General features: G+C 42.4%; 1 protein-coding gene across 2 annotated transcripts in view; it reads right to left on the bottom strand.

Moving 5' to 3' along the window:
• Positions 1-9,317, bottom strand: part of glra4a (glycine receptor, alpha 4a) — a 50,334-nt gene extending 41,017 nt beyond the window's left edge. For both annotated transcript variants that reach the window (XM_080008612.1, XM_080008613.1), the window contains exon 1: positions 8,992-9,317. In XM_080008612.1, coding sequence (XP_079864738.1) covers positions 8,992-9,080 — 89 coding nt within the window. In that variant the 5' untranslated portion in view covers positions 9,081-9,317. The remainder of the gene's footprint in view (positions 1-8,991) is intronic.
• Positions 9,318-12,213: the final 2,896 nt, after the last annotated feature.

Raw genomic sequence — 12,213 nt, 5'->3', positions numbered from 1 at the left:
TGTGTGGAAAAGGTCTAGTTTTTCACATTTCATTTCGTCGCACCACAGAAAGGCCAGATGCGGTGTGAGGTGAAATGGACTGGGAATAATCCGTCACATCTCCCGAGCTTGAGGTGCCACCAGCGCTGAGAGGCCACTGGCTCGCTGCTACACAGTCCATCAGTGAGCTGTCACCTCCAACGTGGATGCAAATGTAAATCTAATGCTCACTCCATGGATGGATACATGCCCGCCTTGCTTGATGCAAGGCGGGCACTTTTTTAATCCCTGATCAAGGCTGAGAAAATGACCCGGGCAGAACGCGTATTTATAACATTCCGGCCGTAGTGTTCCTCCCCAACTGAAGTTCTTCAACTGGTTAGACCAAAATTTAAACGGTTAACATTCTTTTTTTAAATTCATGCAACATGCTTAAAACACATAATTCAGACAGGTGTCAAATCAGAATCGAATTGGAAGATATTTGCACAATTCAAGCATGTATTTTATTATGTCAACCAAAACACTTATTGGAATGGCTTAACGGAATTGGAATTGGAATTTCCAGGTGTTTTGTCCCAATTTCCAGGACATTTCCATGACTGCAAAGTGGTTTTGTTCATTTCAAACTTTTCTAGGACTCATTATCCCTGGCACCAGAATCAATAAAATCCTCACGAAACTGAGCCCTAGTTGGGGTAGGGCTGCACAATTAATTGTATATCAAACGGAATGTTGATATTGGCCTCCACAATTAATTGATCGTGGCTGGGGATAAATTCTTTTTTTTTTGTCCGCTATCTTTGCTGTCTCAGCGTCTGATTCACAAAAAGTATTGACAAGGCTTAGTTTTGCAGCTGAGTGCTATTTACCCTTTTTTTTCGCTCGATCGCAATTATGCATGTGGCAAAGTAAATAATCTGTGCATCCGTGCACCAGCGGGAGACCGCTGCATTCTCCGTGGAGTGCGCACACACAGGAAACGAGCATTCGCAGCGGAGCAGACATGCGTATTAGAGTCATTTGTGCATTCGCCACTGCTCTACATTTCCCTACATTACAGGCAAGTATTGAAGGGGGATAGGCTGTTTTTTTTTTTCTTTCAAAAACCTGTAGGTGTAATGTAACTGATCTTCTTGTTTGCAATAAAAGCTTTTGATTTGGTGCCATGTGGTGGCATTTTTTTTTTTTTGTAAAATGTAATTGATATATAGCCTTAAGAAGACTGAATTTATGTGAAGAAAGATTCAAAGATTTGTTCATTTTAGTTTATTTATCTATAGGTTTATTAAATAATATTATTATTGTGAAGGCAGTTTTCTGTTGATTTACAAAGTGCAATAAAATAATTGTGTTCCCCAAAATGGATAAATAATAATGATCACAATTTTGAGCAAAATAATCGTGATTATCATCTTAGCTATAATCGTGCAGCCCTAAGTTGGGTTAGCATTTCAAACATTTTGCTTGCGCCCACATTTTCGATTAGGACATTTTCAGAATGGAGGTACACGCCCTGCAGTCCCCTCTCCTGCTCTGTTTACTCGCTTCCAGACACTACTTTGTTGCTGAGGACGCATCTGTGCCAGCTGGGAATACGATCAGAATGTAATTAAAGGCTATCATACCAAGATGTTGTCCTTTCCCAAGGAATGGGCTTTTGAAGTCCAAGATGGCCAATTAGGTTTTATTCGAATACTGAACGTTTCCGATGAGGAACGTTTTTTCTGCCGTTAAGAACAGGTGTTCATGATTCAGATGGCAACATACATGCTTTTGACATCAGCAATTAACACAGCAAAAGCATTTTAAATGCATATTGGCCAGAATAGTTTTTTTTAAGGGTAGTGCTTTAAATCTATCCGTCCTGAAACTTATTTGACTCTCTTTTTGTTGTTGTTGTTTTTTTGACTTGGAACATATAATAGACTCTAATAATGTATAATAGACTGAGAGAGTGTTACCGTTATGCACAGTGCTTTTTTTTGTTTCGTTCAATAAGGAAATTTCGTAAAATAAAATACATCTAAAATAAAAACACAAAGTTTTCATTTGCATTATTTAGAGGAATGGGACACGCAATCGCTCCCACTTCAATGTCTCCATTACGTATGGAAGCAGACAGGAGCGCCAGGATCGCTCCCTCAGAGGACACACAGAGGACCTAAAACAAAAACTTGCATTTTTGATCAACGATATCCTATTACTTTTGAGGGCTTTAATGCATGATCGGAATGACAGATTATTAGATCCGGGACTATTTATTTCATGAGTTGTTATTGTTATTGTTCGGGGAAAAAGTCTCGGACACGGACACAGACACGGGCCAATGCATTTCACGCCGAAATATGTCCAACCCGGCTAAAACTATCTTGTAGACATACTGCACCAGACCCTATGAACACAGTTGAGGTGTCATTTAAACCGGTATGTAGCAAGGATCTCGTGGTTTAAATTTCATCCAAATCAATCTACATACGGAGCAGATATTAATGAAAAACCGAACAACTTTGACCCCAAATTTTCGGCTGTCTTGGTTATCTGACATGTCACTATTCATGCATAAAATGAACAAGATGAGATTTACAGTGAGACGCTTTATGACGTCATCATATTATTTAATATAAATGTACAGATTCGATTGAGAATGTCCAGTTGGACCGTGTCTGGTGTGCGGCGTAGACAGTAACTGACAGTAGTCATTTTGTTGTGGTTTGACGTTACCAACTATCGATTTACGTGGGTATTTATACAGCTTCTTACCTGGTAGATGTCAGTAAATCTGTTAGATTCATATTTTAAATACTGGTCCACATTAGTTTGGGAGACCTTAAAAACTGATCACCGTGTCTAGTCGAAACCACTGAAATGTGCGACTGAATGATGCGTTCAAGATCCAGTGACCCGTCGGGAAAAATAGAAGCCTTGCAATGGTAATTAATCACAGAAAAACGTTTTTCGTATTTCATGGAAACGTAACCTAGTGAAAATGTAATCCAAGTAAAAAACTATTTTTTCAACTTTTTTCTAAACTTTGCAAATAAATTACGTTAATTCTACTGTTATCGTAAATCGACATGAATACGTCATAATTGATGTATACGAGACACATCTACAGTCACTGAGACTCCGGATGTACTTCGATGCAAAAAGGTAAGATAACAATGACAAGAAATAGTTGAAAAGAAAAAATAAACAACTCTTTTTTGATAAACATTATGTATAAACATTTTCCTTTTTGAATATGAACAAATTATTCCATAATAATTCTAATTCCAAAATTAAATTAACATAAATGTTGTCTGCATTACAATAGATACAATCTAATAAATATAATATAGCATCTATCAAATATCTAAGTAATCTATTAAACTGGATTTTCAAATTGTACATTATTAACAGAAATATATAATAAAGTAGTTAATCTCAAATAATATGTATTTATATATTTTTAAAATGAAATACATTTATTGTTATTGTTATTAAAAATAATTCCAAAAGTTGTTTTTGTTATTGTTACAGATGCCTAAAAATAGCCGAAAAAAAAACAAAACGAACACATACCTAAAACTAATAAGCTGGAATAAGCTGTATTGCTGCCTGCAGCTATATTTATTCTTATTTTTGTAAAAAATAATAATTATAATTAGATTTGGGATATTTTAGATTTTTATAATGAACTAAACCTATATGTCCTTAATTACTTTTCATATACATATCACATGTTACATGTTATCGGTATCTACCGGTATCGGTATTGGTAGTGGAAACTTTTACGACCCGCCTCTCTTATCTGATTGGCTAAGCGACCATAATGTGACACTTACCAGCACCGCTGCTGTTTGGCTCTCCACCAGAATTTAGAAGGCGAGTCGCACGGGAGAGGAAAGCGGCGGCGCGTCATACAGAGCAATACAGAGGATTTTAATCCTGTGCTCCAAACGATAATGTTAGTGAAGGCCGTGGCGGTTTTTCGGAGCACCAGAGCATTACAATCGCCAGCTAAGGCATGGCACCCAAATGAGGCACCCAAATCTGCATTGCAATTAGGTACCGATGGTTTAGGAACCGGTGACGTTGTGGTTCCCGGGTTTCGGTACCCAACTCTATGAACATCCCACGCATGATCATGTTTTGATTCAGAGTGTGCACGGAGAGGAGGGGCTATTCAGAGACGGGTCCGTCGTTAATGAGTTTGTGAGAGAGAGCGGGGTCAAGGAGGGGCTGAGCGAATCAGCTCTACAATGTTAACTGAATTTGCCCATTTTAAATAGTAAAAAATATAGAAAATAAACATGTGGCAGGTCAATGTTGATATTGTCCTGGTGTATCCCTGCATCATGGGGATAGTTCATTTAAGTGTTTGCATGGTCCAACATAATGGGATATCGTCCCAGGAGAGGGTTTCCATGGATTTATCACATTCATATTGGCCTAACCAGTGAATGTCATGCCGGCCTCAGTTGAAAAAATGCGAGAACATTTTGACAGCTCATGTCGATAGCTGTCAGAATTTTACCAGCCGCCAAATGGTTCCTAAAATACGAAAATGAGTTCTCAAAATGAGAATGCTGCAACCAAGACATGCAGTTTGTTATGTTTGTGCTTTGTGCGCAAGCTTCATCTTCAAGCTGTTTGACACCTGCAAATAAGTAACTGGGACGATACTTTAGGGTATGAAAATATTAATTGAAGAGTGGTGACCAAATCTATGCACAATTTACGATGATTAAATAATTGATTAATACTGATTGGAACATTGATTAACAAGGGTGTAGAAAAAAGGGCGTAGAAATATACTCAAAATTGTTTAGCTCTCTAAAAACTATTTGCTGATCCCCGTTTTCATTCATGTGTTCGTCATCACACTAGTTCATGTAAACCTCTCCTCACAATTGAGCCACTGACCCGTTTTACGAAGATAGGGGGCGATTTGGAGTTGATGATGAAGTCGAGTCACCATCCGCTTGACTCACTCGTCGCCCCTGTTTTGTGTGTACAGAACATAATTAATTTCCCCCTCGCGCGTCCCCAGCTCCTCACTAGCTGAAGCATGTGATGGAGCAGTTAGGGGTGGAGGATACTTGCCCCCCCACCCCCCACCCCCCCAACTACAACTCATTTCTCCTCCTTATTCATGTACAAACAACCCTCTCCCTGACACACGTACACACAGTTCCATGCACAGACGCGCACACACACACACACGCAGAGGCCCTGCTCTGAGTCACACCGGGAAGCCCTTCTGTCCAGAGGCAAGAAAACATCGGGCCGTCCGTGAGATTCTCTGCCTTTCACCTCGACTCAATTAGCCGCACTTCAATTTCTGTTTCGCCATCGCGCGGATGCAGATTACACCAGCTGATGCGCACACATTTGCGCAATAATGTGAGCCCACACCGCGGCGCCGCTCGCCGCCACTGGGGCGAGGATGTGTCATGGTTTTAAGATCATCGCATCACCGCAAGCCCACCCCTCGCCCCCACATGGGCATCTCAGCCGAGCACAGCGAGACAAATTAGCTCGTCAAGCTCCTTCGGTTGTTGGTTCTGTCGCTGAGACAAAAGTCAACTGGAACGGGAGAAATGAGGAATGAGAAACAACGCTCACGTGCGGTGGGGGGGAGAACACGGCGGCTTCGAAAGCCCGTTCAGGAGAAGGAACGTGTGTCCGGAATACTTGCAAACTAGCCGCATAACAGGCCAGCTTCAGGCAACTTCACATTCATTGTGGGTTTCCTTTGGAGTTGACGCTCAAGTCAAACGAGGCATTCAGCGCGTCTCACTGGTAAAGTGCGTTGTTCTTTCATTTCTTTGGTTTTCCGAAAGTGTCAAAGTGTTTACTTTGACAAGTAAGAATAAGACCTTTTTTACCAGCCGAGCTTATAGAGCTTCCTTTACGTTGCAATCCTTGCTCAGTTCTACTGAAAACCCCTCCTCCACCTGGAAACACCCAGCCCACACCCCTTTTCCTCCTGTCCCTTCCTCTCTTCCCGCCCCCGCTCTTCTATTCTAGTTTGTTCATCTCCCATGCCGTTGAGCTAAACAATTCAACCCCAGGGGAAGTGGGAATCAGGTTGGAAGCGCAATCCGGCCGAGGCCGATGCTCTCTAGCGGACAGTTTTTATGAAGTTTATTATTGACGATTATTAACCTATTCCGTTCCCGAGGTTGACAAACAATTACACGGCACACATCCGATGATTTCATTCCCCTCAAGTGTGTTGAGCGAGTACATTCGATGTTACCTCTCCTAATGTTAATCAGTCGACGACATGTATATTTCATGTCGCCTGGGTGTGGAGGGAGGGATCACAGACGCCGCGGTTTTATTGCGCAATCTCCTGTTTCATCTTCCATCCAACGTACACCGGACTCCACGGATGCAACCACCACCTACTGCCCTTCACCCGCTCACCGTTCCTGCAAATCTCCACGGATCCGGTGCTGGCACACTGGAGCCAGAGGTTCAACACACTGACCAAGTACGCTTTATTTGCAATTAATTTCACTTTTCTAATCCTGCCCATTGTTTACGCGCACTTGAATCAGCCGATCACGTTAACACCTCACCTGGAGTATCTTTATCGAATTCAACTCCAAATAGCTGCAAAACGAGGCGATCGCGATGTAAACACCTTAACCCGGATATGATGGGCATTTTCATATGCCCATCATTGATGTTTTTTTTGGGGTAATCGCATCATTCAAAATGCACGCAAACACCTTATAAGCATTATTATCTTAATAAGACTATTGCGCTTAATCTGGGAATTTAGGAGACTGACGCTTGGACCTTCCCTTTTGCAACCTGTATTATCCACTGCAGCCTTCATTCAACTGCCTTGGGAATATTAGGGGCCAATAATGCAAGCAACACGGTGGCAATGGAAAATTAACATAATGTGTTAATTTTCCACTGCCACCGCGTTGCTTGCACGAACGGTATCACAAAGTGAACTTGCATATGCAATCACCCCACCCCCACCTTTCTGTCATATGCTTGTCATTCTTCCCTCTCTGCGCCTCCACCAGTCTTGGTCCGTCTTCACCGTATTTTTTTTTTTTTTTTAATCTCTTCTCTCCACGCCCCCCTCCCCCCTCTGTCTGCCTCTCCTCTTGGTCATTCCTGACTACTCCTTCCCACCACTCCCCCCCCCCCCCCCCCATCTTTTCCACCTTGTTTCCTTTCTTCCTTCCTCGATCAGAAACCTCTTCCCTCCTCGTACCGTGTGACCAGCGGAAAGTGTCTGATCTTTTTTTTTTTCTCTTTTTTCGCAATTGGTGCCGTCAGCCGACAGCTCCCCGAGCTGAGAGCTACTCTCTGACCCCCGGGTTCCCCCAGAGTCGCGGCTCCGCACCGCCCGAAGATTATGCAGATCTTAATTCTCCCTCCCGCCCACACCTGGGGTTGACAGGGCATGAAATGGGGAAAGTGTTGGGAAAAAAAAAATGTTTCCTAAAAGAGGAGAATATAGATGAAGAATGAACTCGGTAGAGAGGAGGAGAGAGCGGGATATGGCGCTAATGAACGGATTAGGAGGTCGGTTTATACCTCGTTTGGACCAAAGGACTGTCTGTAGGAATTTGAGTCCCAGGCAAATTTTCAGGATCTTGAAGAGGATCATGAGGAGATCCCTCGTCTTAAGAGTTGTTAAGAGGGCGCTCTAATTACCGTTAGGCCTTTGATTCGAGACCGTCCGAAACTCTTGTGATCTCCTGAGAGAATCTCAAGCTGGTTTGATATTGTCTTCAGTCTCGGCTCCTATAGCGGGTGCCAGAATCCCAAGATGTGCGCTCCCTCTCGACGACCATCCTAGTGTGTGTACTGCTGGGATGGGCATAAAATGTGTGATGTCTGTCTTCTCAAAGTCTTTTAGTGTCTCCCTGCCATTAGTTAGCCAGGGAAACGCAAACAATCGGAAAAGTGAGAGAGGCTCGGAAGGAGACATGGACTCGACCGGTGAGGGGGTGAAAGCAAACAAAGACAGAGGAGTAGAGCGTCCCCAGGAACAATGAAGAAACAGTTCCTGGGGCTTGACCCCGTTTTCCGACAACAATAAATTCATGGCGCAGGCATATGCTAATATTTCCCGTTGTTTGCCGAAGCCTTTGTTATGCACCTCATCCGTCGGATCAAGGTCGAGAGTATTTGATTGTCTTTTGTTCTGCAATTATTGTTATTGTTATCATAGTTATTGTCTTAATACAGTCTAGTTGCCTCTTATGGCTTTCGAGCAAGCAACAGCCGCCCTGCAGACAGTCCCGTCAAAGGATAAAACGTGACTCCACAGGTAGTTCAGAGGAAGGACAGGGGGTTTTGGTTGAGCTGGATCGAATACGAGAAGGCGAAAGTTGATCATTACAGCAATGTGAGAAGAGGAGAAGAATCTCTATTTGTCATGAGACACACCACACTACAACAGCTCTGTCAGTAACACCAACAGCTGAGACAATGAGTCATTGGATGGGGGCGGGGTGCGCGCAACTGTGTAAAATCTAGATCTCTTAGGTGTTGATAGTTGATAGGGAGAGATTAACATGGAAAACGTTAATATATATTCAGGTTTCAACAATTAAAGCGGTTTTTTTTTTGGTGATCCAATTAATCCAAGGTTTTTTTTTTCCCTCGGTGTTGTATACGGGTTGTAAACTGAGAATACACAGTAGTAGCCTGGATGAAATTGTAGTGAATGTTGGAAGCAGGGATAAAACGTCGGAATGAGGAGATCAGGAACGGTTACTGTATAATCTAATAAAAAAACAAACATTTGGTACATCTGCCAATCGAGGCGCAATGGCCGGCAAATTATAACATGTCCTCCTGTTCACACCGTTTTTCAATAATCGATTAGATTAAATTAGTCTATATTCACCAGATTAAACTATTTATTTTTCCATTATTTTAAGTTTGGGGTGTGAAGCGGCAGAAGATCGAGGTCCTCCACTTGGCGCTTCATCCAAAAGTTGACCCGCGCACGCACCACCCCGGTCGGAAGAAAGTGCGTCTTACCTGAAGAAGAAGCCTCCCTGGAAGAAGCAGAAGAAGAGGAACAAGCAGGAAGCCAGTGCATACGGTATCCTAGCGACCCGCGGGGGCATCCTCTGTCTCAGTCTCTCCCGGTCCCGTGGAGCAACTTGCGCGAAATTCGGTCCGCGACGACTCAGCGGATCCACGGAGCAGAGTGCTCGCAGCCAGCAGGCATGGTCTCCAGTGCGGTCCCCTCCCACCGGCTCATGCAGCAGGGTGCGGGGTCCGGGGTCCTGGTGGGCATCTGTATGTGGAGGAGGAGAGTTCCCTGGGTGTTTGATCTGATGTATCTGCTTTTTTGTTGTTGTTGTTGTTGTTGTTGTTGTTGTTGTTTTGGTTTTTTTTGTCCCCCCGTCCCCCCGTCCCCCCCCCCCCCCCCACACAACTGCCCGCCCCGGGAATTAAAGAGAAAAGACGAACATTTAATGGAGCGGGAGGTGCAAATATAGGTTATTGTGTCGTGGAGGAAAGGAGAAGACACCGATCAAGCGTGGATGGTCGTTACCATGCTGGGAATTCATGCAAATAAATAAATAAATAAATAAATAGATAGATAAATAAATATCGATGACGTCAAAACGCCCTGAACAGGAAATTCTGGCAATTAAATACAGAAATAAAAAAGAATATTTGACGTCAAACGCCAAAAATAAGAAATTCAGACAAATAAATAATTAATAAAAAATGTTGATGACGTCAAACGCCAAAAAAATAAGATATTTGAGCAAAAAAATAATTATAAATAAATATTGATGACGTCAAATGCCCCAAAAATAAAAAAATATTCAGGAAAAATAAACATAAATATTGATGACGTGAAAAACAGCAAAGTGATTAATTAATGCAAATAAATAAATATTTAAATAAATATTGCGTCAAAACGCCAAAAAAATGGGACATTCAGGCGAGGAAATGGATACATATTGGTGACGTAAGGCCAAATTGAGAAATTCAGACCCATGAAGGAATAAATAAATATTGATGACGCCAAATCAACATAGTTTCGGCGTCACATAGTTAAGCATCAGAGCAGCATTACAATGACTCGTTTGGATTCTGTTGGAGGTCACTAACAACTGGCTGGAATCACGTTATTGTTGAAATGTCTAATTTAGCAATTAACGCAAATTAAAAAAGTGGCAGTTACTATAGCACCGAACCTGAACCTGAACCTGAACCTGAACTTGAACTTGAACTTGAATTAGAATTTGAACTTGAATTTGAACTTTAACTTGAACTTGAACCTGAACTCATTTTTCCCCCCACGACTCTAATTACTCTTACTTCCTGTTTACGTCATTTTACGTCATGGCGGACACGCGCCAGCGGCTGTTGCGCTGAGTGACGTGGTGGAGGGCAAACTTCGTTTTTCTACGCGCTTTGCTTCGGTCGAGGTAAATAACCTATAGCAGGTATGTTGTGATGTATGTCAGGTATTTATTTGGCCGAATTTGTTGTTTCTGGCGCTTTGACGTCATCCCTGCTTACTTAATTATTACTATGCGCTGCGGCGGTCGACCATGAACCAACTGACTTTTTTTGTTTTTTTTTCCCGGTTTGTTGGCTAATTCATAATCCTCTTAATCCCTTTCCCAACGCGTTTTCTGGCAAACGTGTCGGTGGGCGGCCTTCAAGCCTTCCCGGCAACGCGCACGCACGCTTGTGATTTAGCTCTTTTTTTTAAATGTGGTTGTGTGGTGATCTGCCATGCCGTCATGTGACCCTCTTCATTTTACAACGTCACACTATCTGGAAATGGGTTGAACCAGCACGAGCTGCAAAGGGGAATATCTACTACAGGCAATAAGTCTACAGTGCACCACAGTCTATGACGGTATTTACACTTTCTTGACATGTTGCAGATGAATAAACAGTATAGATTTAAATCAAGATTTGCTTTAGTCCCAAAATAAAGGACACGTAGCGGGTATTATGTATATTATTTATTATTATTAAGTCCTGTGTTTTCTCTCCCATCGCAGCTGAAAGAATAATTCAGGCATACTTTACCACTGGCGCTGTGGGGTTTTTTGTTGTGCCCTGTCCCTGGGTATCAATGCTCTCGGGATCCATTAATGGGTCAGTAAATGAGAAATCAAAGGGCAGAAACGCAACATCACACATTAGGCTGCTGTGAGGTCACGCGCGCGGACCATCAAATTGCCTCCGTCCCAGTCGTTCATCTTCCCAGGCCGATTCCGCCAAGAATGGCAAGTGTTTCCCGAAGCGGTTTGGGGCCTTGCTTATCTGCGGGGTGTTGCGGGGATCGTGAATGTGCATCCTACTATAGATTATACCAAACTTAAACAACGGTCTTTTCCCGTATCATCAAACCTGGGTATCAAAGAGGCATGGGATTTATTTAGTACGTTTATGAGTTGATGGCATATTTGAAATTGGCTTTGTGATTTTTCTGATAAAAGCAGCAATCCATAAGGTCATCTGTGTTGGGTAAATTACGCTACAAGTCCCAGAAAGCCATTTGAAACCATTTTATTTATTTTTTTCCAATATCTGGGTTTACCATCGTCTTGGCTCCAAAAACGAATCAAAAATGTTCCTTGAAAGTATGCCTTCTTCTGATTTCTTTCTTTTTGTTATTTTCTTGTTCATTCATATCGACATATCATATAGACGCTCATCCATTTACTTACTGGTATATCAAATTCACCACCTCTGACTTTCCCTTCTTGACCGTGCCCATTTGTATTCTTGCCTGGAAAAGCAGAACCCCCAAAAAATTATAAATAAATAAGCGATCGAAAGTATCAAATATGGCATTAATATATTTAACAATTTATTAATAATTATTTAATAATTAAGGACTTTCATATAAGAGCCTGAACGCATATTGTAAATAAATCGTAAGTGTGGTGGACAAAGGGGCGTGGTCAAGCACCGGATGCAGACGACAGCACGGGACAAGGGAACCGTGCTGTCATCTGCAGCCAGTGCTTGTTACCAGAGTTTTTGAAAGACCTGGTTGCTTGCGCTCGAACCCACTCTCCTTTGGAACAGATATATTGAAAGGCCGAGGGTGACGGGGTGACAGGTGCATGCTGCCGTGGAGGAGGGATGTTTGGGATTTTTTATTTACAACACCGGGTTGTGTTGTTCTTGTGTTGTTATACTCATTACTCCTGGTTGTGACCTTATTCTTCCACAACGCAGCTTTTGCCTGCCCAATCATCATCATCTGTTGCC

The sequence above is a fragment of the Zeus faber genome, assembly GCF_960531495.2.
Source record: "Zeus faber genome assembly, chromosome: 10".
NCBI lineage: Eukaryota > Metazoa > Chordata > Actinopteri > Zeiformes > Zeidae > Zeus > Zeus faber.
Note: the sequence above shows the minus strand (reverse complement) of the source record. Positions and strands in the feature narration are given on the sequence as shown.